Here is a 27,317-nt window from a genome sequence, read left to right on the forward strand (position 1 = left end):
AGAGAGCAGGGTGGGTTATGCTAACCACTAAAACATAATCTATGTTGCTGGTAACACAGTAGGGATTAGAGTCTTGTTGTCTACATGGACTGACACTAAAGAGTGAATAGAGTGACTGGACTGGACAAGTGTGGGCTCAATTGGTCTGGGTTCTAGTCTCATTGCTGAAAATGAATCTTGACATTCTTCTACAACATACACATGCAACATGTCATCTATTCTAATTCAAAAACAAATGTACTTCATAATAACATAAAGATTCATGCAGTGAACACATACCATCAGATTCATTATATATATCATTAATCTATCTACAAAATTCTCTTACACTGCTAAAAACACACACACAAATAACATACAATTGAGTTTGTGTTCCCATCATTTGAAGTGTCAGAACATATCAACATGTAGAGTTTCCAGTATAACCAGACCTTCACGCTGTAGATTACTGATTCACTTATCTAGAGATGAAATAAATAATAAATAAACAATAAATAAACTATACTTTTGTTTCTGAGTTATCAAAATCAAATTTATTTTTCATCCCGAGAGTTACATAACACAGAGTAATTTGTAACACAGTTTTACCTCAGTCTTACCTGACGCTAGGATGTGCCTAGACAATCAATGATCTACATAACAGAAGGGCTGGTCTCCTGGTGTAACATTCTACTTAACTGACTACACGTACACAAACAGTTCACACTGACATACATGCACAGTGAACCATGCAGACTGTCTGAACACCTCGGATAAATAAATGTTACCTTTCCCACCTTTTCCATGGCCTTTGTCACCCCCAAACAGGCTCCTGTCTGTGTCGCCTGTGTTGACAGTCACAGTGTTCCGGATCTCCTGTTCCGCCTCCTTCATACGATCATAGAACACCTTGAAGAACTTCTCAGTGTTCTTGTCTGTTCGCAATCGATTCATGAGTGATCGCTGCAATACCACAGTTAGTGAGTGAGTAAGTTCAGGATCCTTCCAGCAATATCACAGGGACACCAGAAATGGGTTTCACACATTGTACACATGTAGAGAATCCAATCCGGTGCTCCATTGTTCAAAACAATCTTATCTCTTAAGGTCAACCTTATCTCTAAGACTACAATCTTAGACCTTTACTAAGGTTACCCTTACGTTACACGAAACAAACTTAATTAAGGTTAACCTTAAGTTAAGGTTGATAACTAAGGTTGGTCCGACCCAGCCTTTGCATCTCTAAGGTTGGGAAGGGAATATGGCGGCTGCTTATATTTTATACAAAGAGACTGAGAGATGTTTGAGGAAGCAGCGATTGTACAGAGACAGAGAGAGTCAAAGTGACATGCTGAATTCACGTAGCAACTAGGGACGCTTCCATTACTCCAGCGCTGATCGAAGAGTTCAGCCTTATTTAAGGTTACGGTTAAGGTTGGAGTCCACGTTAAGGTTGCCCTAAGGTTGTGTTGTGCAATGGGCGTATCTTTTTCTTAAGGTGATTGTAACTTTAGTGATTAAGGTTGATTTTAGCTAAGGATGTTCTGAACAATGGAACACAGGTCTTCAGGATGACAAGTAAATGCTTTAACCATTCGGCTACCAGACTGGTCCCAGACAGAGTGAAGTTGGGGAACAGATATCTGTACTGTCAGCATGTGCATGGATGTGTGTTTGTTGGTGACAGTTATAGAAACAACATCAGACTGAAAATGTGGCATCATCTCTCATCAACTATCGCAGGAGAGGACTCCTTGTGCACCTGCACTAATATATGACTCTTACATACACTAGACATGTACTTTCAGCATTCAAGTTGCAACTAAGATGTCCAGAGCCTATCAAAATCCATGTTAACAGGCTTCATACATGACAAGTCTAAGTGTATGACTGCCTATCTGTATGATGGCCTAACTGTATGACAGCCAACCTATATGACAGCCTACTGGCATGACAGCCAACCTGTAGGATAGTCAACCTGTATGACAGCCTAAATGTATGATCAACTACCGGTATGACATGACAGCCTACCTTTACGATGAGCTACCGGTATGACATGACAGCCTACCTTTACGATGAGCTACCATTATGACATGACAGCCTACCTGTATGATGAGCTACCGGTATGATATGACAGCCTACCTGTATGATAAGCTACTGGTATGATATGACAGCCTACCTGTATGATGAGCTACCGGTATGACATGACAGCCTACCTGTATGACAATGTTCCCTCCCTCCAGGAGAGCTATGCCAAGCTCCACTGTTTCCAGAAAGATCCTGTTGCTGGTGTTCCGGATGATGATATCCACAACCAGGTCGGATGCACCCTCACGATCCAGGTGGCACTGTACACAACAAGGGAGATAACTGATGATAAACACTGAGACCCTTGAGGGGATATTAAAACCTCCCGTGTGTGAGTCTGGCATGCTGCACTGTTTCACCCACACTCTTCGAAATATTGTGTCTTGTATATAAATGTCTCCACGGTCAAGCTCCAGAGTACCTATCCGAACTTCTTACACTATATACCCCTGCAAGATGTCTCAGATCCCTGACTCAGCATTTACTTACAGTCCCCAAAGTCAAACTTGTCTCCTATGGTCAGAAGACCTTTACCTACGCCACTGCATTGATTTGGAATTCACTGCCTGCTGACATCAAATGTGCCAAATCACTGAACTCTTTCAAGTCCCTTCTGAAAACCCATTACTTCTCCATAGCCTTCTCTTAGATTTTTTCTTCCTGTTTTTCTGATTCTAACTATTAGTAACATAATGTATCAGTCTAAGTAAACTTCGTCTCAGTGTATTTCGCTACACTCCACCACTGAGTCTAACAAAACCTAGTAGAAGGTCGCATCGGGTAACCTTTGAGCAACCAATGACAGTCCAATCAAATGTGAGACGGTTAAATAGATTTAACCAATCAGACAACGGCTACTATTTAGGGATCGAAGGGACTTTCAAAATATTCAGGTCACCAACACAGATCTCTCCACAAACAAAAATCAGCATATAACACAGTTATTTGACCTGCAGTATATACGCTTTGGGGTTTCTGTTGACATGGTTACCATTAGCTAATATTTCCACAAGATAACATCCTTGAATATTGTCAAAAAAACTATTTTCAGCGACTGTTTACTCACTTGTCATGGCAGTACGTACGCCTTGTGCATCACCCGGAAGCAATTGTACGCTAAATAGCATTCGGAATCGTTCGGGTACAAAACCTTTTCGAGATAAAAAGTTCATAAGGGATGTGTGAATGTGCACTTTCGCGATTTGGTAAGCTGTGTTCTGATTGGTCAATCTCAAAGGTTACCTGACGCGACCTCCCATAAGGTTTTGTTAGACTCAGAAGTGGAGTGTAACGAAAAGTACTGAGGATAAGTTTACTTAGACTGGTAATGTATACGTTAAATATACATTCACCTTTTTTTGTAGCGCCTTGAGTGAGCATCGAATGCACAGATACAGGCGCAGTTACAAATACCCACTATTATTATTATATACTTGACGAGACTACACATAAATGACACCTCCAACTGAGGTGAAGTGAGATTAACATGTGGGATAGCATCACAGATTATTGCACTTGTATAAAAAACACAAACGTGATAATACACGCAGAAAAAGTGTGGTGCTTCATCTGTTTGCTGTGTGACCCCACTGAACCAACAACCCCCCCCTATATGATGCAGCAAAACAGTCTGGACCATACAATCCAGTGACTTGATACAACGGCAATGACATGCACCAGTGGAGTGCTATGACAAGCTATCAGCCTTGTTACCTGGCCTGGGTAACAAACCTTACACTGGGCCCAAAGTGTATAACAACCATAACCGCCACTACCTAACATCTGCCTTCAAGTAAAGACTGTCACTCACCTGTACATCATGTAGCGACATCTCTGCTCTGCTGAGGATAACAGACCCGGGGTTGACGCCTTGTCTTCCCCCAATGGAATTTCCCATGACACTATCACGGCGGTTCCGTGGGTGTGCCCGACCATAGTAGCGCGTCAGCAAACTCTGACGAAGTGCCTCACCCTGAATAAGAACATCCATTTTCTTTGAACAGGACATGCATGAAAAATGATGATAATTCCGTTGATTTACCACTTCTTTACTCAAGGTTACATGCAGTTAACTTTCTCTGATTTGTTACACACTAGGTACTGCAGAGCTACTTTGTGTCATGGAAAATATTCAACTCAATGTAAACCAAAACGAGGAAAGATTTCTTAAGATGCAGATCTTCTTAAGGTCTTACAGCCACGTAAAGCTGTCAGAATATTTTGCATTTGCTAAAACCTGTGGTGATCAATTTACTGCACAAAAAAGTGTGCACTAGCTGCACATGAAAACACTTCACTTGGACAATAACAAATTGCTAACATCTGAAACACTCACCTGTGCCTACTAAACATTATATATTCAATATTTTCAAATAGCAAAATAAAACCTGAAGCAATTTCCTAGTTAGAAACTTGAAAATACTGCAGCATAAGTGTAAGTGCCAGATAAAATATAATTTTAAACATGCATCTTTCTTTTTTTGATCTGAAGATTAGTCAGTCTACAAGCAGCTGTAACTTGCCAAGTGTCATGTGGAACCAGTGAGTAAGTGAGTGAGTGAGTGAGTGAGTGTGCTGTGTTCATGGCTGATGTGAAACTGTTTCACATACAAAACTGGGTCAGTTTAGTGGAAGCCGAGCCATCATGTGAATGGTTTCCAGTTTGTGGAACCCACAGGCAATGATAAACCAAACATCACAATCAGTGTAGGATTCGAACCACTGACAGGCTACCCGGCAGGCAATGGAGGTAATTTAGCACAACATGTTAGGTCACTGGGCCTCATGAAGTGGTCAATAACATAGTTGTAGCCGTTAATTATAGTAAAGTATTTAAATTGAATTAAATGAAAGTTAAAATTTAAAAAATCAATAAAACGCAAGCTAATTCACTTTCCTTCAGTCCTTCCCCAGCGTGAACGGTACTGTGATGGTGTGGACAAACTACTAGAGACAACCTCCTCAGTCATCACTACTCACAGCTGGGCCTCTAATGTTCATGCAGCCTTATTCTTTCTTAGGGGACCAGTTCAAAACCTTGTGCGGGATAAAACAAATCCATTCCCAAAGATTCAGCTCGTATTTCCCCTTGCCCCAAAACACTTCTGGAAATGTGGTATTCCTTGCAAAATTGGAAAAAAAAACACTGTGATGAGGAACATTGACTGAGAGCTGCCAACAGCGTATGCCAGGTCAATAATACTACTGTGTTACACCTTCCATTTCTAGTGGAGGGAGCTAGTGGTGACATTCACCTGATTTTTCTCTCTACTTGCCCTGATAACGATATGGTAAAGCTAAGATCAGTGAAATAGGTTATAATTTATATCACTTCCTATATGAAATATTGAGAAACCAGATAAAAGGAAAACTTGGACGGCTATCAACAACACCTGCCATCCATCAAACACACAGACAGACAGACAAGCATGAATGTACACAGATACACACACACATAACGACCAAACTTAAGGAATGCAGATTATTAGTGGACATCAAACCTTTGAACTGGTTATTAAGAGCATTTCAGTTAAATTACAGGACATCAGCTGTATGTGGAAACAACTGTCTAGCTGGTTCCCACTTTGGTAAAACCAGGAGCAGACCAGTGTGGGAAACAGTCACTGCCCTGCTGTTCTATGGCTAGTAAAAATCCAGTCAGGCCAGTAAATCTCGTAAGTCACTGACCTGACCGGCTAGTGGATTCTCATGGGCTCATTTTGTAAATATATCACCCTCAACAATATTATATTATTCTCATCTATTTGTACTCTTTCCCTTAGTTTCTATATTCAAATTTTGGTTTAAGAATTATCTTATGGGCTAGTAATCTTCAGGCATAGCTAGCATGACAGACTTGTAAAATTTGGAAACTATTTCCAACAATGAGCCTGATGCCAACATACCAACAGTGACTTTTGGTCAGGACAGAATGAGGAAGTTGTTCTTCCGAGACACTGACCAACAGCTCTCTGCTCCTTATATCCTTACATCAAGAAAAACCACCATTTTCAATGACTGACAGACTAAAAAAACAGGACACATCACAACACTGACTATTAAATCACAATCAAACTTGAGTAGAAATAAAGATCACAACATCAACTGCCACACTGGTTAAGTAACTCTCAGATAACCCTGGTACCCTTTGCTTTGTTTCTCTCTAGAACTCTTATGTCATTGGCCTATACATGTGTATTGTGATTTGTCCAAGATAAATTACCACTATTAAAATTACACAATGCTAGGATATATTTCTCTTGTTAAAATATTAGTTTTAGACATTATACTTGACTGATCACTGCATCAGAATTCATCCTGTTATATTATTGGCAATGTTTTATCTAAATCATTGGTGGATCTCTGCAAAATGTGTGCATAGTTGATTGCTATTTCCGGCTCTATACGTGAGACAGACAGATGTACATGGTAATCCTACTCCCTAAATATGGTCAAAATGCCTAGAACTGAAATTAGAACTGATAAGGTAAATTATTTTGTCGAGTGATGTATATAGCAAACATGACGTCTCTAGCTCATTCATGCAAAACGATATGATGTCATTTTCTTACTGGTCACTGGAAACAAATCGAAAACTCCCTTCTACAGGCTGCTTTTTTCAGTCTTCAGAATCTAGCTAATCACTGGTAACATATGGTAATTTACCAAGGGAAAAAATCTTGTTCAGTGGGGCACCTCAGTCTCCAGGGTAGATGGTATTCACACTGTAAGAAGCCTAACTGGATTGATCTCAACTTGATGGCTCTATCTGCTAGAACAACCTCCTGTTCCATCGACATTTTAACATCAAAAATTTAAAAGCTGTGTGCAGTAAAATGTTTGTGGTGAATCGTATATGGTAAGACTGAATTGAGTTATGATGAGGGAATCACAGATAACTGCCTTACCTTAGAAGTAAATCAGTTCATGAGGAAAGGGTTACATCATGAACTGTTTAACAGGTGAGGTGTATTATGAGTGAATTGTGTTTCCAGTGAATTGGGTTATGAGTGAACCTGTTTACAAGTGAACTATCATTTAAATAACTGAGTGAATTATCAAATCATTAATCTGGCTTACAGTTGAATTGTCTTATGAGTAAAGTGGCTTACTCTCGAATTGTCTTGTGAGTAAAATGACATACAATTGAATTGTCTTATGTTATGAGTGAACTGACTTACAATTGAATTGTCTTATGAATGAGACAAAACTGGGAATCAATCAAGCACTGAACTCCATGCAACGAACTATAAATTTGAAACAAGGACTACGGTCTAGATGAACCATGGGGTCAGAGGATCGCTAGAAAGGAGTGACAACACCCGTCTGTAGAGTCTTCACAACACGGTTGGCTTCTTACCCTCCGATGGTCGTCCAACTCAGATTTGTTCATTGTCTTCAAGTCCACCTTGTTGCACAAGTACAAATAGCACATAAAAACTGTAGCCTCAGTTCGGATTCATGCTTTAAAAACATTGTGATGTAAACTACATCGCGCAGTCTTTCAGTGTCTGCAATACAGATCTTCTGTCCCAAACTACATACATCACAACGCCAATGTTCAATAATACTTTGTTTATACTGAAAGAAGTTCTTCTATTCACAAATGTAATTACAGGAGTAAGAAGTGTGTAAAATTCTAATGTATTATATTGTGCAAGATGACTTATTCCAGGAGCATTAACACTCACTCTTGACATACTGGAAGTGTTATGCAACAATGCATGAAGCCAGTACTTGTAGGCATTGTGTTGATGTAACAAACTAAATCTAATACATCCCCTCATTTGCATTTTTATCATATCTTGACTTCAAATATATCTGATTGGTTATCATGTTTAAATCAATACTGGTATTCCTATGTTATCCCATTCAGGAATATTCTTAAAGAACATATTTTAAACTATATAATTCCTCTGTGAACTTAAAGAATCCTCTTCCTTGTACACAGTAGTCTACAAGTAGATATGTCGAGCCAATAAGACAGACTTTTCAACATTATGTGTCTAGCACGTCCACTAGAACACCATGCTACTGTTAAGTTCTAATCTGCTGATAAAGGCAAACATGGCTTACTTCCTGGTGCCCTGGACAGTAATGCGTGTGCCAACAAGGAAAACAATCATGAAGTGACAGTGATAATAAATTCATTGACAGTGTTTGGTGAGAATCATTGTTTGTTGCCCAATACAAACTAGTCATCGTGGTGAAATTCGATGGCATATAGAGATCAAAACAAGTGTCACATTCCTGTTCTGTGAAATTACAGTTGTGAGAATATTAACTAAATATTGTGATGTAACACAAAACACTTATGGTGAAGCTGGCTTAGCCACTGAATGAAATTCTGAAACATTTAACTAACAGTGAGCTCAAGCAATACTCAGTCCCGGAGTACAGTCTCCAGACACTGTCCTGGTATTGGGCGAAGTGATTCTTCTGTGGATGTACTGACCTTGTCGCCATACTCAATGTCGATTGTCATCATCTCCTTCAGAGTCTGCAGAACCTTGATGCAAAGCTTCTCCTCTTTCTCCTCCAGCAACTTCTCCGTGTGCGTGATCAGCCTGAAACACATCACAAAGCCCACACTACAATATAATATCAAAATATCACATTTCCCACATTCATCTTCAAAGCTACTGGGATCATATTGCCCTTGAATCACAATGGACAAACTAGCATGAAAGGTGGGAAGAAAAATGTGATCTTGACTCCCCTTGAACAAGGCAAGCATACCAGCCATGCCAACACATATACCCTATTCGTCTAGGAGACAAGCATGGGGTACTCCAAAGGGAGGATCATGAGGTACATGGAACTATCCTGTCCTGGACCAATTCTGCACTGGGAGCACCAGAGGGTGACAAGCATACGATACGTAGAACCTATTCTGCACTAGGATTGCCACAGAGAGACAAGTATAAGATAATTAGGAACTATTCTGCACAAGGATACCCCCAGGGTGACAAGCATGAGATCCTTAGGACCTATTCTGCACTGGGATTCCCACAGGGAGACAAGCATGAGATACTTAGGACCTATTCTGCACTGGGATTCCCACAGGGAGACAAGCATGAGATACTTAGGACCTATTCTGCACTGGGATTCCCACAGGGAGACAAGCATGACATACTTGGGACCTATTCTGCATTGGGATTCCCACAGGGAGAAAAGCATAAGATACTTAGGACCTATTCTCCTCTAGGATACCCACAGGGAGACTATCAGGGGTTCTTGGGAGCTATCTTGTCTTGGAATCAACATAATCTGAGATACTTGGGTGATATTCCACAGGAAGACTTTAATGAGGTACTTGGGACCTATTTGGACTTGGAACCCCTACAGGGAGACAAGCATGAATACTTAGGACCTATTCTGCCCTAGGATCCTGACAGGGAGACTATCATGAGCTTTGTGGGACCTATTCAGTAGTGGAACCCCCACAGGGAGACAATGTGGAGCAGCCTACCTGGAGATGAAGCCCCCACTCTCACATCTCTTCCTGGCCTCAGTGCCAGGTGGGAAAAGTTGCTCAGGGCGATGCAGCACGTCAACAAGGACAGATAACTCTGCTTGAACCAAGGGACGTAACTGGTCTTCCAATGTGGAAACTATCTCCTGCGAAAAGAGAAAAACATGTGTTACCAAGAAAAACAAATTTGGAAATTTTAACTATAAATTGCATATTTATATACTTATCCTATCTCACGTTATGCATCCACCACGTGAGAAAGGATAAGTTTTAAAGTTTTAAAATTTGGAAATTTCAACTATAAATTGTATATTTATATCCTATCTCATTTTATGCATCCATCCATTCAAACTTGTCATTAAATATCTAATATGAAATTAAATGAAATATACTATCATAGAAGTGGTTCAGATTCTAGTTTGTTTCAGCCTGAAATGGAAAAAAAAAATTGTTGACACTTGGACAATGCACTTTCATCTGGAGGCACCTTCACTTATGAAAAGTGATATAATTTGAACAATAATATTCACACCAAACTGAAGTAACAGTTGAATCCTGCTCAGACATGCAACATAGTTCAATGTTACCTTGAATTAGCAGACAACAAATTGAGGACTGTGTGCTCTGAAATCATAGTTGCCAACTGTTCTAACTTCTAGATGATTTTGTATGCTAAACATGACCATGAATATGTAGCGTTGGTGAAAAACAATGTCTAACCTCAAATGCAATAGGAAACTGTCACTGTTTCTGCTCTTGTCATGTGAACTTGACAAGAAAGGAGAAAGTGAGTTTAGTTCTATGCTCCACTCAGCAATATTACAGCCATATAACTGCTGTCTGAAAGTGACTAAGTCCAGGATGTTCAGGCACTTACATCACTCACAGATACATACATGCAAATGGGATACAATTACGTGTGTAAACCAAGTCAATGAGTCTCACTACTTGATCCCATTGTCTCTTACAAAAAGCATGGGTTACTGAAGATCAATTCTAACTAGATCTTCATGGTTCAAAACATAAAAGTGTCACTTTATCAGTGTAAGGATGAACAGTCACATTTTCAACGTCAATGTTCAGATTTACAGTGAGTGATGTTAATGAGGTAGAAACAATCATCCATGTCACTTCAAACCTTGATTATTGACAACACGTTCTACTGTCAGCACTCAGTACAAAACAAATGGTCAGTAGTTTTAATGATGTAATTAGAGAAATTTTGTAATTATTCACTATATGATCAGTAGACTACACCTGTAAGGAGGAACCTGTCAACATGTACATTAGGCTGGCACACACAGGTAAATATTGATCTAATGTAGTTTCCTCTGTGGGTGGGTTGTTTTTCACGTTATAGTTATATTCCAGCTATTATGATGGCACGGAAACTCAAGATGAGCTTTGTCTATTGTGCCCATGTGGAGAATTGAACCCTGGCCTTCAGTGTGAAAAGAGCCCTTTATCAATGCATTCTCATGGTCATGCACCTATGGTTGTAGAGCAGCTCCCTTCAGTTCCTGGCATTTCAGCCAAACAGAAGGGGAAGGAACTATAGTAGAACTGTCTCAGACATCTACCACAATGTTGGAACCCACAAAATGACATACCAAGGAACATCATCTGCAAAATGAGGAGATCCTGGCAGGTTCAAGGGACAACTCGACATGGCAACAGCTAAAGAGTAACATAAGTGGACTGCTTTGAAAGTTACATAGTTTAAAGCAAAGAGTTTTGACTGGCCAGCATAAGTTAAATGATCTAAGCATGTATAACCTAAGCTAAAGGAGGCTCCGGAAATGAATGGCTGAATCTACATGGAGCCTACAGACCTGGCTTTTTGAGGAAGACATGTAGTAAGGGTTTGAAAGAAAAGACAAAACAAGACAATAATGAGGCACTAAGTTTCTATCACAGAGTTTTGCAAACTTTGTAATATGTAATACACTTTATAGTGATAACCTCAATTATCTCCCAGCCTATATCAGCATTCTGAAACACAAACAGGACATAACACATATCAAATCTACTGCTTATGGACTAGATGATCTATAGTACATGGACAAACAGTCCAAAACACATGTATCAACTCTGCTGTTGTGGACTAGATGGTCTATATTACATGGATAAACAGTATATGACACGTGTATCAGCTGTACTGTCTGAAGCTAGAGCCAACAAAGCCCATAGATATATGAACATAACTTCTTTTCGCCATGGAAGTTAACACTTTCATCAAGTACCACGAAGTCTAGGAATGTTTCACTACCCACCTGAAGGCCCTCGATGATGTTGCGAGAGTCTCTGGACTGGTCAGTGTTGGACTCACGCCGGCTAGCACGGGCACTGAGCCACTTGTTGCTATGCTTCATTACTATGTTCGTCTTTTCAAACAGTGAGTTCACTTGACTGTCCAGGTCCACAGGGATCGCGATACCCCGGCTCTTTGCTGAAATAACAGATGACAGCTTTAGAACTGTGTCAAACACTGGGAGGTTTCTATAGTGGAACTTTTCTCAGTATGAGACAAATGACAGATACTGTACTACCAGTGTTTTCCTGGTCCACTGTCACTCAGCCAGGATAACTCACCTGTCTCAGAGAGAATCTTGATGCAGTTTTCAACATGGTACCTCTGATTCCCACTGAGCCATTTACAGTGTGACACACGGAACGCTCCCTGCATCAACCGCACGAACACTGCCTGGTTCGTCTGTAACAGCAAACAACAGCTATATTGTACAACTTTATACACAAAAACTGCCCAATTTGCTTGTATTGTGAAAAAAACCAGACATATTGAACCACACTATACATAAACTCTGCTAGGTTCCTCTGTAACTGCAAACAACAGATATATTACACATAAAAACTGCCTAGTTTGTCTGTATTGTGAAACAACAGCCACATTGTACCACATCATACACAAACAGTGCCTGGTTCATCTGTATTGTGAAACAACAGCCATACTGGTACCTGGACAGAAGTGCTCTGGTCAGAGAACTGGGAGTTGAAGAACATGTGAAACAACAGCCATACTGGTACCTGGACAGAAGTGCTCTGGTCAGAGAACTGGGAGTTGAAGAACATGTGAATTATGCTCATGATGGTGATGCACACGTAGTTCTCCAACACCGTGTCCGCGTGTTTTCTGTCTGTGGTGGCGTTACACACCTGCAAGATATATTCATCACATACGACATGGACCAAGCAATCAGGCACAGGAGACAAAAAATCAAACTTTTGAAATTTAAGGGAAAGAATTTAACCCATGGTATAGATTCTGGACCACACAAACCATGCACTAAAGGTGAGAGGAGTGATAACACGCAGTCAACAAGTCATAGATTCTTTGAGTCAATCTTCATACATTCATGAGGTACTGGGGACAAGTCTGTCAATTAATGAAATCACGTTACTAATCAGGGAGTAATTCATCTTGAAAGACCATTTTGAATAATTTAACTATAAATTGTGTACTTATACTATTTATCCCATGTCATGTTGAGTGCTCTTTTCTCTATCTTATGTCTCCTTAGTTTGGAAACCAAAGTAGCAGCAGAAACTCTTCTAGTGTACCCTTGGCAAATAAAAATATCTGAAGACACGCCAGACATTTGGTGGGAACAGTGCAGTCAATGTGAGAGTGGATGGACTCTGTGCATGCGTCATCTCTGTCGGGCAGAGCCACTGGGTCTGGAGTAGCGGGATCTATCAGATCGACAAACCAGCTTTGAACCAGCCAGTAGGGAGGGACCACAAGTAGTGTGGATGTTGGCTTCAATTGTACGAGTTATGTCAGAAGCGCTGGTGGTGGCTATGCATAGATTCTCCCAAGAGTTTGCTGGAGCATCTCAAGTCCATGACAGTGGATCCAGACATGAATCTGGGTACCTTGTGAAGATGGGAAAGCCACAATAACTTGACCTGCCTAGTGGGCAGCAAGAGATGTATGATCCCCAGGGAGTTGAAAATATGATGTGCCATTGTGATGGACATCCAATGATCAACGGGGAAAAAATAGGCAAAGAAAGCAAGCAGACATTGGCTCAATACACTCTTAGTAAAATATTAATAGTAATAACTGGTTGTTGAATGTGGCAAGCAAGTCAATCGAAAGACTATCTTGGAGATCATATGGTGAAACTGCCACATTCTTTACTCTCGGTATGTGACGTCTCTGAATGATCTGAATGAGTGAGTGAGTGAGTTAGTTGAGATTTACGCCACACTCAGCAATATTCCAGCTATATGGTGACGGTCTGCTCTGAGACTGCCAGGGAGTCTATTAGATGAATGAATTTTAATGCTCCTAATGTTGATTTGTGATCCTTTCCGAATGTGTAATAGCTAGGACTACTGCCATGAGCTCCAGTTCGTTGACATAGCAGGACTGTTCATCAAGTGACCAAAGCCGTGCCACTTGTTAATCATAAAGATGAGCTTCCCATCCTTGAACTGATGCCTCTCTTGAAAGGCTGTGTGTGGAAGTGAAACTCAGTGAGTCTAAGGAAGGAGCATCATCCACACTGCGACACGATGATAAAGCCAACGGCGATGATTTCTGTGAATGGGAGTATGCATATGATACATAATCTTTATCTGATGGACCTAGCGCAGTGTCATGTAGGGCGACTGTAGTTGTGGCTGGTGACCAGCATTTCCGTTCCTCTTCCAAATGGTCATCCATCTGGTTCATCATATGAGTGGTGAACTGTTGCATGAAGAAGCTGGTGTCCACTGACTACGGTGCAAGCAGCGGCGATTGATGTGTTGAGTGTAGACGTTGTAGATGTCTTCATGGAAAGCAGACTCTCTGAAGGTAGTGACGTTGTTGTCAACGTACTTGATGGAGGCCTAGAAGCTGAACGTTGATTATGACTGCTGATGAGCTGTACCTCAGGAAGTAGTAGTGGAGGGTCTTCATAAATGTGACGTTCTTTGGGAGTGACGATCTCATCACTGAAGATCTTCATGGAAGCGGTGGAGTGTAGTTTCAGTGCAGATCTAGTAGTTGAAAACTTATTACATCTGGCTGATCATCAAAATCATGAATGTCAGCTGTTATCAACATATAGTTACTAGACACTGAATCAACTGATATGTTGTGGGAGCCTACATTGGTTGTCCTTAGCAAGCCTTTGAAGAGTACATAAATATAATGCAATTCTGAATCAGACAAATTCTTACAAAGTTCACAGCAAACAGTGGAAGAATAAATAGGTTTGCATGAAAGATATACTATATGCGCCAACAGCCATAGTTTTACACTGGGAGCGAGATTTCATCAACTAAAACCAAGTCAAAGATGAGGGAAATGTGTGTGAAACACATGGAAAGAAATAAATTCAACCATAATTTTACATCATGATGATAATAAATACAATCCCAAAGCCAATACAACACAATTTAGATTACAGGACCGAAACATAAGCAAAACTTAACACTGTATCAGGACCAAAAGTGCCTTCAACCGTCCTCACTGGGCGAAAGTGACAAGCATGACAGACCATGTGATCGTATTGGCAGGAAAGGGAAGCTTGTGGTGGGTGAGTGTACTGTACATCCGCTTCAGTTAGAAGTGATAATCAAAGGATTTCAAGTGTTCCACTCTCTTCACATAGAGTGAGGAGATCAGCATAATAAGCATGAGTCAGTGTAAAAAACATAACGGTTATAGCCATCTAAACTCCATTTGTACAATAGACAAGTTAGGGTTTTCAGCCAACTAGGTTTAGCCACACTTCTACATCGTAGCAACCACATTGCGGAAATGGAGATGAAGAATGGGCTTATCACACTGTATCCATGTGGCTGAAGAAATTCTGGAAAAAAAACTCTGACCAAAACTCCAGTCACCACCCTCACCTCAGTCAGCAGGGAGACAGACGTTATTGGTATGATGGGGACTACTCACAATGCCCATGTCGATGAGGAAGTTCTCGAAGAGTGTCCACATGTGCTTGCTGTTGTACACCTCCTTCATCTCAACTTCTGTGTCGACATAGCAGTGGTTCAGGAAGTTGATGTATGCTGCCTTCACCTGCAACAGTCACGAGGCTGTCACACGCTGTCTCAACTATAAGGTACTCTAAACAAAACCCAAATCAATGGGCCCTCTGGTTACATCATCATTATTTCTTGTACCAATACCTTGTCGACAGTCACAATGTTACTAACACAGGCAATATAGAACCAATATTGTCTTCAACTAAACTCCATATATTGTTAATGGTCAATGGATTTTTAACAAGGATTTTTGCAATGACTCTGCCAAAGTGTGTGTTTCAGTGCTTCAGTCATTTCAGTGAATAAGTGAGAGAGTGAGTTTAGTTTCAAACCACTATTAGCAATATTCCAGCAATATCTAGGCTGGGGACACGAGAAATGAGCTTCACGCATTGTACCCACGGGAAGAATTGAACCTGTGACTTTGACATGACAAGTGAATACTCTGACCACTTGCCTACCCAACCGACCTTCAGACACTTAAGAATCAGTCAGGTAGTAGTTTACCTTACTCTGTACACATTTAACATGGGGTCGATCAGTGGATGAATGAAACGAGTTACCTCAGGGATACAGTCGGGCTGTGTGACAACACGGACGATGTCGTCCAGTGGGAGGAGAGAGTGGCACTTGATCTCGGTGTAGACATTCTTGCCCTCAGTGCACAGTGCCAGCAGCTGGACTAGGTTGATGTGATACATCAGCTGACTGTTCTCGTCTGCTCGATCGCGCTCAGACTGCATCAGGCGGATCAGTTCTTCAAACGAGGCTCGGTCATTGTAGAACAGGAGCACTTCCTCTCCCACGTTGACAAGCTGCAACGTTGTGGAACATTGATGAGAGTGTAGTTTATATAGGGACATAGGGAGTGTAGACAGTGTAGAGGAAGTACTGGCTGTGGATGTGCAGAGAACTCGGACAGCACAGATAGTAAAGTAGCATGAGAGCAACAAGAAATTCCCACAACTTTCCGCCAGTATCATCATCATGATGGACCCACCTCTGCCATGACCATCTCCTGACAGCGTCTGATGTACTGGTTCTCTGCCTTCACGATCGTTTGCAGGAACTTGATGTAATGTACGTGCCGCCCGTGGGTCTCGATACACCGCACAAAGTGCTGCACCACTCGATCCTTGATCTCGTTGCACAGGTGGGTGTTGTCAAGGAAGATGCTGCGAGTTGTCTGCGCCTCTAGCAACTGTAACAGAGTTACACGATTGGCACAAACATTCCTGGTACTGATATCTGTTGATGAAGGGTGTGTCTGTATGTCAGGCCCCCCTAAGTAATTGAAGGAATTACAGCAAATTTGAAGGAATTGCATCTCAAATGTAAACAAACGCAGTCCACTCGCGAAACAATTGCAGCGATATCTGTAATTTAGCGGTAATACCAGAAACACATCGGCCCTATCGGAAGCAATGTTGGTAATACTGGAAACACGATCGGCCATTTTCGGAGATTTTTCGGTCGCGAGCGGAAACTCACGCAGCAAAACATGGCGTCGTTGGAAGAAGCACCCGTCTCGGTGAGATTTGTTTTTAGTTCCTACTATTACATTTTCATACTTATCCATCTTTGACCACCCGTGTTGAAATTCAAATTTGCTGTAATTCCTTCAATTACTTAGGGGGGCCTGTATGTGGTTTGTGTGTTGTGTGTGAGATGTGTGTGTTGTGTGTATCTTGTGCTGTGGGTTGAGGACAATGTGTGTGTGTGCTGTGTGTGTGATGTGTGTGTGTGTGTTGTGTTGTTTAATATGTGTGTTATGTATTGAGGAAGAGCTTCAGAGATTGGTGATGTCATGCTGGTGATTGAAATGCCTCTATTTATAATGTGTGTGTTGTGTGTATGTGAGCATGTGCATGTCTGTGTGTGCATGTTTTGCATGCATGTGTGATGTACTCACCCCTGGAGTGAGGAAGAGGTCAAGAGACTGGTACAACAGGGCCTGGTTGGGCTGGTTACCCAGACAGAAGGCCTGGAGGAACTCATGAGCCAGCTTCATGATCTCCTGCATACGTATGTCTTCCGTCTGCAATACACCGGCGCAAATATACATACAGGCATACACAATCATGGAGACACTCACACACAATCATGAAGGCACTCACACACAATCATAGAGGCAATCATAAGAAGATTATAGGTATTTGCATAAAAACATACTGGCATACACAAGCATAGATGCTTTCACAAACACACGGGCACTCATACACAAGCATACAAAAACTTGCATCCATGTGTACATACACAATTATACAGACACTTGCTTACAAATGATACAGCTCACTGTATTATATTGATTTGTTACAGACTTATTTAGACCACAAACAGCTCCTTCAATATTATAGGTAAGGATGGGAAAGCTACATTGATTCGGTGCACCTAGTAGGCAGCAAGAGCTCTGCATACTCTCCAGGGAGTTCAGATTGAAAATATGATGTGCCATTGTGATGGACGTAATGATGACGGAAAACAAAGCACCTTTGAGCAGTTGAACAGGATATCGGCACCATACAAACATTAGCATTGATCGATTTTGATATACAAAGAACAGCTCATTCTGTGTAATGTACAGACTAGTAAATCCAGACCAGTATTGGATCCCTCACTAAACCACACTAGACCACTCAAGGCATCATTCAATCCACACTTACTTTATCATATGGTATTTGTAACAGCTCCAACACCACCGAGTGGGCACCCATGTTGCGAAGAAGACGCTGTTCATGTTTGCGTGGCTTCTTGGAGATGACGGAATCGGGGAGCTCCTGGATGCAGAGTCTGGTGAGTCTCAGCAACACCTGGAGGCATAACACAGGTGGTGACACATTTACCTGGTACAGGTGCTGTGACATACTTACCGCTTGTACATGTGCTGTTTGGTATAAACACAAGGACATAAGGAACATAGTTGTTATTGTAGAGCACTGTCAGGTTATTGTTGTTGAGCAATGTAAGGTTATTGTTGTAGAGCACAGTCAGTAAGGGAGTAACGATGGATTGAATCGGTGATTAATCACGACTGTGAGCCCCAGATAGCACTTTATTGATAGGTGAAATGATGATCTAAAGCATCAATAGTTGCATCAAGTATCGATTCCCTTCAAGAATAGTTGTATCAACCATCAAAACCATTGTTGTAATTCATTCTCTAAATAATGGTAACATGAAAAAAAAACAGTCCTACCCCCGACTGGTATTAATCTCTATTTCCTGTAAGCAACAGCATTTTTCTCTGATATAAGGCAGATGTAGAGTTACCATCTTACCAAATTGGCAAAGCAGACAGCAAAATTTTGAAATTAAACACAATACAGCAGCTAAGTCAGCAGTATGGAAACACTTCGTAGTCAAAAGAACATACACAGGTTTGTGTAACAGGACTGTTGAATGAAGTTTAATTAAAATATATAGAGTACTGGCTTGTGTGACTGGCATGCACAGAAGATAACAAGCAAAGGCTTTTCATGAATCACATGGGTTGTTCATACGGTCAAACAAGGCAGGATGCTGTAGGGATTCAAACCCAGACTTCAGTTAGCAACTAACCTCTTAAATATCCACTGTATACACTCCTTTCAGTAAGTTACCACCCCTGGGTACCTCCAGTGTGGACACACAGAATACAACAGGTATGATCAATTGTAGCAGCTCTCTGCTTATTGCCTTAACAAACAACCTGTCAAGAAGGACTCAACCCAATGTGTCAGTATTTGTGATCAGTAGAATCTTAGATGCACTGCCAATGGCTGTCATCATACAATACACACATTATGTTCCTAGCAGATGATGTTTATGATACTGAAACACATTCAAATAACATGTCTCTGTCGGCAGAAAAATGGACAGCTGAAAAAAACATCAAAGTCATATTTCTAAGTAAGGCACTTTTAGGAATAATGAAAACAAGGCTTCACCCAGAAAGGAAATTAAACATTGGTTATGTCAAAGTGATGGATCATACGAACATGTCTTGAAACTTAGAGCTAAAGTTAAAGTGCAAGGATGATTTAGTGAAAACTGAATGAGAATAATAAAAACAAAAGACACACACACAAAACATGTAAATGTAACAAAATGTAAAAGTGAAACATTGAGAAAATTAAGAAAAATGAAAGAAAAGAAAAACACCAAACTGAAGACAGGAGAGAAAGCCTTGAACATCAGGGTGGTGCAGATATAGCTTTCACCACAGCACAGCTCCAAGTACATCACTATTCACTGTCACCTGCCAGTCAGGAATAATAGTGCTGTCCAAACCTTTACTCATTGTCGTTTTATCAGGGCTAAACCTTTACTCATTATTTTTATATCTGGCCTGAAGCTCTACTCATTGTCCTTGAGTAGGCCTAAAGCTCTACTCATTGTCCTTGAGTAGGCCTAAAGCTCTACTCATTGTCCTTGAGTAGGCCTAAAGCTCTACTCATTGTCCTTGAGTAGGCCTAAAGCTTTACTCATTGTCCTTGTATCAGGCCTAAACCTTTACTCACTGTCTTTGGATCAGGCCTAAACCTTTACTCACTGTCTTTGGATCAGGTCTAAGCAAATAACCAGTCAAAGAGATATCAGAGAAAGGGACATTTCATTTGATAGGAGAGGAATGTATAGGAGGTTTCACCTTACAACTTGTTTGATAATTTCTGCTGAAGTCAGCAATATTTCAGCTGCACACAAAGAACACACAAACCAGTGGTGGAGAACATGAGCATAGTCCCAGTAAGATGGTATCACCTGCAGAATGATGTGAGTTAGCTCACCCACTTCCTGTTTGATGACCTTCACCTTGACCTTCATCCCTAACTTCCAGGCAATGTGGCCTGGCCTGCAGTCTACACCCAATGTCATGAATACATCTAATCCTGTGACTCTAGCCCCAATCCTCAACGTAGCAATATTAATTGAGTCTAGGAACACAGCTGATAATAGTCCATATGTGGTAAAGGGACAAGTCTTTCAGACAGATGTTAGAAGTGTTTGAAATTAAGCAGGGATTCAAGCAGTCCTTGTCATTACGTAAATGGTGAAACTCAATCATCTAGAGGATTTCAAGGATCCTTGGATACTTGTAATTTGGTACAGGTAACTTAGACTGACATACTGAACATGATGCAGATTGTGTGAGATGATAACACACTGTCTTCATCCCACAGCAAACCTTACTTGGCAGTACAGATGTGTGTCGAGCAACCACGGCGAGACACTGAGCTGACAGTCGCAAACAAATACATCATGACGCACTTTAGTGAGTAAGTGAGTGAGTGAGAGTGAGTGAGTTTAGCTTTACACCACACTCAGCAATATTCCAGCTGTATGGCAGCAGTCTGTAAATAATTGAGTCTGGACAAGACAATCCAGTGATCAACATCATTAGCATCGGCACAATTGGGAACCAATGACATGTCAACCGAGTCAGCGAGACCGACCACCCAATCTCATAAGTCGCCTTTTACAACAAGCATGGGTTCCTGGAGGTCAGTTCTAACCAGGACCTTCATGGGTCACACTAGGAATGGCACTTGACATGATACACAAAAGGGTAAGAAAATAACTGATGTCAGTTTGTATATTACATCATGGAATACATGTGTTTTAACCTTATGAAAACCTTCTCTGTAACCATATTATAGAAGTTCCTAAATAAAGGATTATGATTATACTCTGAAAAGATTTGTCCTCCATTATAGAAAAGCTGAAAACCATAACTTGCCCCTGTTGCTCATTCCTTGTTATACATTCCTTGTTATACATTCCTTGTTATACATTCCTTGTTATACATTCCTTGTTATACATTCCCTTGTATTAACAATGTTGTTTGTCTCACAAGAGAACACATTTCTTCTACATTTTCTTCTCGAAATCTGTCAATCTGTCATGTCATCTAAGTCATCAAAAGTATGTTCTTAACACTGGAGTATATAGTTCTTATTTGTGTAGCGTTACTTGAATCTTGAGAAGAATTTAAAAATCTGGAGCTGCTTTTATGAAGCAATATTTGCTAAGGTTAACTTTAACTCCCATTCTTAACATTTTATTGAGATTACTTCTTAACATTGTACTGTTAGTGACTTACAGTCACCTTAGTGCTTTGTGAAAGGTGGGCCTGAATTTATTACTCACCTCCAACAACGAAGACTTAAGGTGTATCTGCCAGTGTCTAAATAAGTCTTATCATACTAACATGTAGATAAACTCTTGGATGCTAGCCCAACAAAAAGCTTCACTTACAGCTTTGATGGCCTTGTAGTTCTTGGTACCAAGGTTGTCAATCGGTGGGCCAAGTTCAAGGTCAATAGCAGATCCCTGGTCTGCAGTCTGAAGACACAAACAGCAGGATTACTACAGACAAATAGAACACTAGTGTGTCCTGCAACAGTAATATCATCATCATCATCATCATCATCATCATCATCATCATCATCATCATCATCATCATCATCATCATCATGTGTCTTACGAAGTAAATTTATTAGAGTTTAAACTATAATAGGTAGGTTGGTATGGTGTATAATGCCATACTCAGCAATATGTTCAGCATTATGGAGGCTGTCTGTAAATAATCGAGCCTTGAGCAAACAAATCAGTGACCAAAAGCAAGAGGATCAATCTTCACAATTGGGATAGAATGACTTGTATCAACCAAGTCACAGGCTCTTGTGTCATTGTGAGGATTAAAGATTATTAAAACTATACACGAGTAATCAGAAGATGACATATCCCCCCGAGCCTCACATATTTGAAAGGACAAATAATCTGACAGTTACTTATTGTGTTTTTAGACCAAGTCTGAATTGTTTCCATGGAATTCACGAAAAATATAAATGTCATATATCTGTAATCAGAAAAAGTCACCATTTCAAGATCCGTGTCATATATCTGCCAAGATTTTTTGAAAGATATGAAATGGTTTTTGAGTTGTGCTCCGGAAACGAAGTCAGCAACGTGTTCATGGAACCAAGTAAATAATACATCATAAAAACCTGTAAATAGCAAAAGGCACCACTTTGGGGTCTGCCACACATATCTACCAAGTAACACTGACAGATATTAAGAAGTTTTTGAGTTCTGCTCCAGAAACAAAACACACCTCTCACTTTTGAGACATTCAAAGACATTTCCATGGAAACCGAGAAAATGATAAAACACTTAAACCTGGAAATAGCAAATGGCATCACTTTAGGTTCTGATTGATATATTTACAAAAAATATATTGAAAGGTTTTTAGTTCTGCTCCGAAAACGAAGCCCATACCTCTATTTTGAGACTAAGTCCGAAATGTTTCCATGGAAACCAACAACATGATAAATCACAAAAACCTGTAAAAACCTAGCAAAAGGCACCACTTTGGGGTCTGCCACACATATCTACCAAGTAACACTGACAAATATTAGTTTTTGAGTTCTGCTCCGGAGACGAAACACACCTCTCACTTTTGAGACTATGTCTGAAACATTTCCATGGAGACCAAGAAATTAATAAATCACAAGAACCTGTAAATACCAAGAGGCACCACTATAGGTTCAGACTGATATATCTACCAAGTTTTGCACAAAAATATTGAACGGATTTTGAGTTCTGCGCCGGGAACGAAGCCCACCCCACCATAAGACTAACACCAAAATGTTCCATGGAAAAACAAAAACAATATAAATGCCACAAATCTGGAAATAGCAATAGGCACAACTATACCATGGATGGCAATATTATGTGAATCTGTCGATTTGAATGCAAATCAATCAATTCTGGACATTGTTCGGGGCCTGCGGCCCCTAGATCCCTGGCTGATTTTCAGTTGAAATAACTTTTACCTGTCGCCATTCCTGCCATTCTGTATTAGTACAGGATGGTTCAAGAGTACGGTTCAATATGTCCCTATGATGTTATATAGGGGAAAAAATCTTGACTGCGATGTAAACACTATTCCTTCACGCTTTATAAAATCATCCTACAAGAGCAGAAGTCCATAAATCTACAGAGCTGCATGCTGAGACACAATGTTGAGATTATCATCACACTGCCACATATCCAGACTGCTGGTGCCGGAGTGTGGTACTCACTCACCCACTGTGATGCAGCCTTCGGCTTCTTCTTGCTATCACCTTCTCCCTTTTCCTTCCCACCCTGAAACATGACATCACAGTGTCAGTGTAACCTGATTCCAGACAAGATGCTAAACAATGAGGCTGAACACATTTGTATGTTAAGAGACTTCATAACCATGGAGTTTGGAAATCAAACCCACAATAAGCCTATCCTGTACACCAATTAGCGGAGACTTTTTATGACCCAGAAGGAGTGAGTGAGTGAGTGAGTGAGTGATTCAAGTTTTACGCCACACTCAGCAATATTCCAGCTATATGGCGGTGGTCTGTAAATAATCGACTCTGGACCACACAATCCAGTGATCAACAACATAAGCATCGATTTGTTCAATTGGCAACTGATGACATGTGTCAACCAAGTCAGTGAGCCTGACCACCCGATTCCGTTAGTCACCTCTTACAACAAGCGTAGTCGCCTTTTTTGGCAAGCATGGGTTGCTGAAGGCCCATTCTACCCCGGGACATTCACGGGTTGACCAAGAAGGAAGACAACAAGAGTTGAATACTCTTGATCTTAACTATATATCTCCTGCTACAAAGAATTTGAAACAAACATTTACATAAGCATAATATTTTGTTGAATAATAATAACTTCAGTTACTAAAACATGTCTTGCTTAAGTGGTATTTAGAAGCTGGTATGATGAAAAGGAATACTTCTAATGAATAGACAACGTCTTTATTGCAGTAGATAAGAAGTTTCAGTGATAAATGGTCCATCATTTCTATAACTGGCATTGTGTTCCCCCACTTACATACCTCTCCATCCTTTTTCTTCTTCTTGCCCTCAGAGCCTGGCTTACTCTTGTACACCCATAACTCAGACTTCTCCACCATCAGGCGAAGATTGTCCAGATCTGACTTGATTTGACGGTAGTTCTCCACATCACTCGGTGTAACCAACAGTTGTACCTGCAACAAAACATGGCTGGATCATGGACTTAGACGGACACAATGTTGGATCATTAAGTACAGTGTTCCCAGAAATTATTGAGAAAATCTTTGGTTTTTTTTCTAATGATGCTAAGATTGGAAAAAGGGCTTTCACTATGCACTAAGCATACTAAATAAGGGAGACAACTCTTGAAGGCTTAGAAGGCAGCTCATTACGTCAAGAGTTATCTCCCTTGTCTGAGCAGACGGCTTCCTGTGTTGACATGGCAGAATTTACAGCAAGAGAGAAAAGAAAGCTCATTCTAGATGATTTTGAAAGGGGTGAGGCTGATGCTTAAGTGTTAGCTTGTAGACATGGTATTCCTCTGTCTACAGTATACAGAACCTTGAACAATATTCAAACATAAACCGGGATAGAGCACAAAGCAGGGGCAGGTCGGCCTAGGAAATTCAGTGTTGTGGATCGCCGAAGACTTGGGCAGATTGTGAGTAAGGGCAAATTGAAAAGTGTTGAGACCATCAGAAATGAAATGATTAGCAGAGGAAGTCCTCAGGTATCATGAAACAGTTAGGCAGGAATTACAGAGACTTAATTGGGTGAAAAAACGTGGAATTCCCTCGCCGTTGATGAAAGATGCACAAAAGGAAAAACGTTTAAACTGGTGTCGGGCTCATGAAAATCAAGATTGGGATAATGTTTTCTTTTCGCATGAAAGTTCTGTTTGGCTTTTCCCTAATTGTGTGAAAATTTGGACCAAAGATACTGTCAAACCTATCTACCAGCAACCAAAACATAGCCCAAAGTTTCACATGTGGGGTGGCATATCGGCTCGCAGAGTGACGCCATTGTGTGTTTTCACGGGAAACTTGACAAAAGAAAGATACGTTGACATTCTAAATGGTCACCTTCTTCCGACAGCACAAACATTGTATGAAGATGATTGGATTTTCCAGCATGATAATGACCCAAAACACACTGCGCGCTACACAAAACAGTGGTTGTCGGGCGAAAATGTTCAAGTTTTAGACTGGCCCAGTTACAGCCCAGACCTAAACCCAATTGAGAATGTGTGGGGAGTCATGAAGGACAGAATAAACCAAAAGGGACTGAGAAATATTGAAGATATGAAGGCCGAGGTGGTCCAATATTGGGATACCCTGTCACACGATTACCTACAAACTTTGATGGGTAGTGTGCCTAGGCGTATTCAGGCATGCATTGCTGAGCGAGGAGGTCTAACAAAGGACTAAAACAAGACTGAGACTGTAAAAGGATGATGTTTTTACATGTTTATGTAAGTAAAACGCCAGAAGTTAATAAACGTAATGAGTTACATGACGCAACATGATTCTCAATAATTTCTGGGAATACTATAAGTCTGATAGGAAGACACCACCCAAGTATTATGGCATGTCTAGCCATGGCAATGTATTTCACTATTATAGCAAGTGTCACAAGTGCAGCAAGTTTCACCTGTTTAAATGTCTGTAGGACTTCCTGCCTCTGACTGAAATGGCGGAACAGGAGTTGAAGGGAGCCTGAGACGAGGGAGGGGTAGTTGTGCATGACGAGGTTGAGCAGCACACGGAGGAACATCTTCCCACTGTGGCCATCCAGGTCCAGCTCAGCCGTGTCCTCACTGAAACACAGCCAGAGTGAGATGGGTTGGAACAGTATTTGAGTTGCAACCAACCTAGCTCAGTGGAGGCTGTAGATGTTCACGGCCTGTGAATGATGCTCATAAAACAATATCTATATTCAAGGTGAGTCTGGGAGTGGAAACCCACTTTATATGATCCTGATAGCAATAGTAACAGTCTGCTTATATGGCTGTCACATTCAGGCAAATAGTATGCTCACAGCGCTGCATATCCAAGGGAAGCAACTCTACAAAGTGACAAGTCTGTCACACAAATTCCCCCGAGACAGACAAATGTTAAATAAATAAAATAAATTAAAATTAAATAAAATAGAATTAAAAAAAAATACATAATGCTTCTCAAATGATGGTGACAATGCCTCCTCGAAGAACACAGACTCACCTGCCACCAAAGATGTCCTCTGCACTGTTGGCAATGCTCTCCAGGTCCAACTCTGTTATTATGTAGAAACACCGTAAGTTGATGTACACACAATACAGACATCATACCTTCATCAACACCACTGACACCCCAAACAACTGAGTATCTTGACTGTTATTCTATTGCTAGGTGATGGGAGTTACAACCTTCCGATAAAACTAAATATCCAATAAAATATTCACAAAGACATTTAACATTTACTCTAAGTACAGTTTACTTACTATGGCATGGCAACAAGAATTAAAAATTTAATTTTTTGTCATTTGCTGATTGCTGGTTGACATTTAAAAAGTTTATACAAAGGGCATTTATTCAGCTCATGTGAGTGTAAGTCGACATTTACCAGATGAAAACAACTGGGTTGGTGATGGGATAGGATATCATGCATATCAGGAGGTTCAAACAAGCACTGGGATAAAACATATGCTAAGTAAAGTCATGTTCTCACAAAACAAGCATAAATGGGATTTAAATAAACATGCCTCACTTCACTATCAAAAGAAACATTCAACATGAACAACACAACAACATGTTTCCACAGAAAGAGGCATTCATTCCTCCCCTCGTACAAAGTAACATCTACTGACTTGGGATACAATATTGATGAGGTGTCGACGGCCAAATCTGTCAATCTGTAGGCACATAATAATTATATTCCTTGGGATTTACATAGAGATGTAGTTT

The 27,317-nt window shown here is 40.6% G+C and overlaps 1 protein-coding gene across 4 annotated transcripts in view; it reads right to left on the reverse strand.

The window, feature by feature from the left end:
• LOC137296532 (inositol 1,4,5-trisphosphate-gated calcium channel ITPR1-like) overlaps window positions 1-27,317 on the reverse strand; it is a 158,682-nt gene that overhangs the window by 34,377 nt on the left and 96,988 nt on the right. For 3 of the 4 annotated variants that reach the window (XM_067828336.1, XM_067828335.1, XM_067828332.1), the window contains 19 exons: window positions 26,595-26,646; window positions 26,026-26,191; window positions 24,417-24,569; window positions 23,618-23,677; window positions 21,785-21,871; window positions 18,214-18,360; window positions 17,463-17,588; window positions 16,551-16,751; window positions 16,114-16,365; window positions 15,459-15,584; window positions 12,587-12,715; window positions 12,134-12,254; window positions 11,815-11,990; window positions 9,539-9,687; window positions 8,522-8,633; window positions 7,427-7,474; window positions 3,878-4,039; window positions 2,196-2,327; window positions 777-942 (listed from right to left, as the gene is read on the reverse strand). In XM_067828336.1, coding sequence (XP_067684437.1) covers window positions 777-942; window positions 2,196-2,327; window positions 3,878-4,039; window positions 7,427-7,474; window positions 8,522-8,633; window positions 9,539-9,687; window positions 11,815-11,990; window positions 12,134-12,254; window positions 12,587-12,715; window positions 15,459-15,584; window positions 16,114-16,365; window positions 16,551-16,751; window positions 17,463-17,588; window positions 18,214-18,360; window positions 21,785-21,871; window positions 23,618-23,677; window positions 24,417-24,569; window positions 26,026-26,191; window positions 26,595-26,646 — 2,565 coding nt within the window. The remainder of the gene's footprint in view (window positions 1-776; window positions 943-2,195; window positions 2,328-3,877; window positions 4,040-7,426; window positions 7,475-8,521; window positions 8,634-9,538; window positions 9,688-11,814; window positions 11,991-12,133; window positions 12,255-12,586; window positions 12,716-15,458; window positions 15,585-16,113; window positions 16,366-16,550; window positions 16,752-17,462; window positions 17,589-18,213; window positions 18,361-21,784; window positions 21,872-23,617; window positions 23,678-24,416; window positions 24,570-26,025; window positions 26,192-26,594; window positions 26,647-27,317) is intronic. The other variant, XM_067828337.1, reaches the window with a different exon arrangement.

The sequence above is a fragment of the Haliotis asinina genome, chromosome 9 (genome assembly GCF_037392515.1).
Source record: "Haliotis asinina isolate JCU_RB_2024 chromosome 9, JCU_Hal_asi_v2, whole genome shotgun sequence".
NCBI lineage: Eukaryota > Metazoa > Mollusca > Gastropoda > Lepetellida > Haliotidae > Haliotis > Haliotis asinina.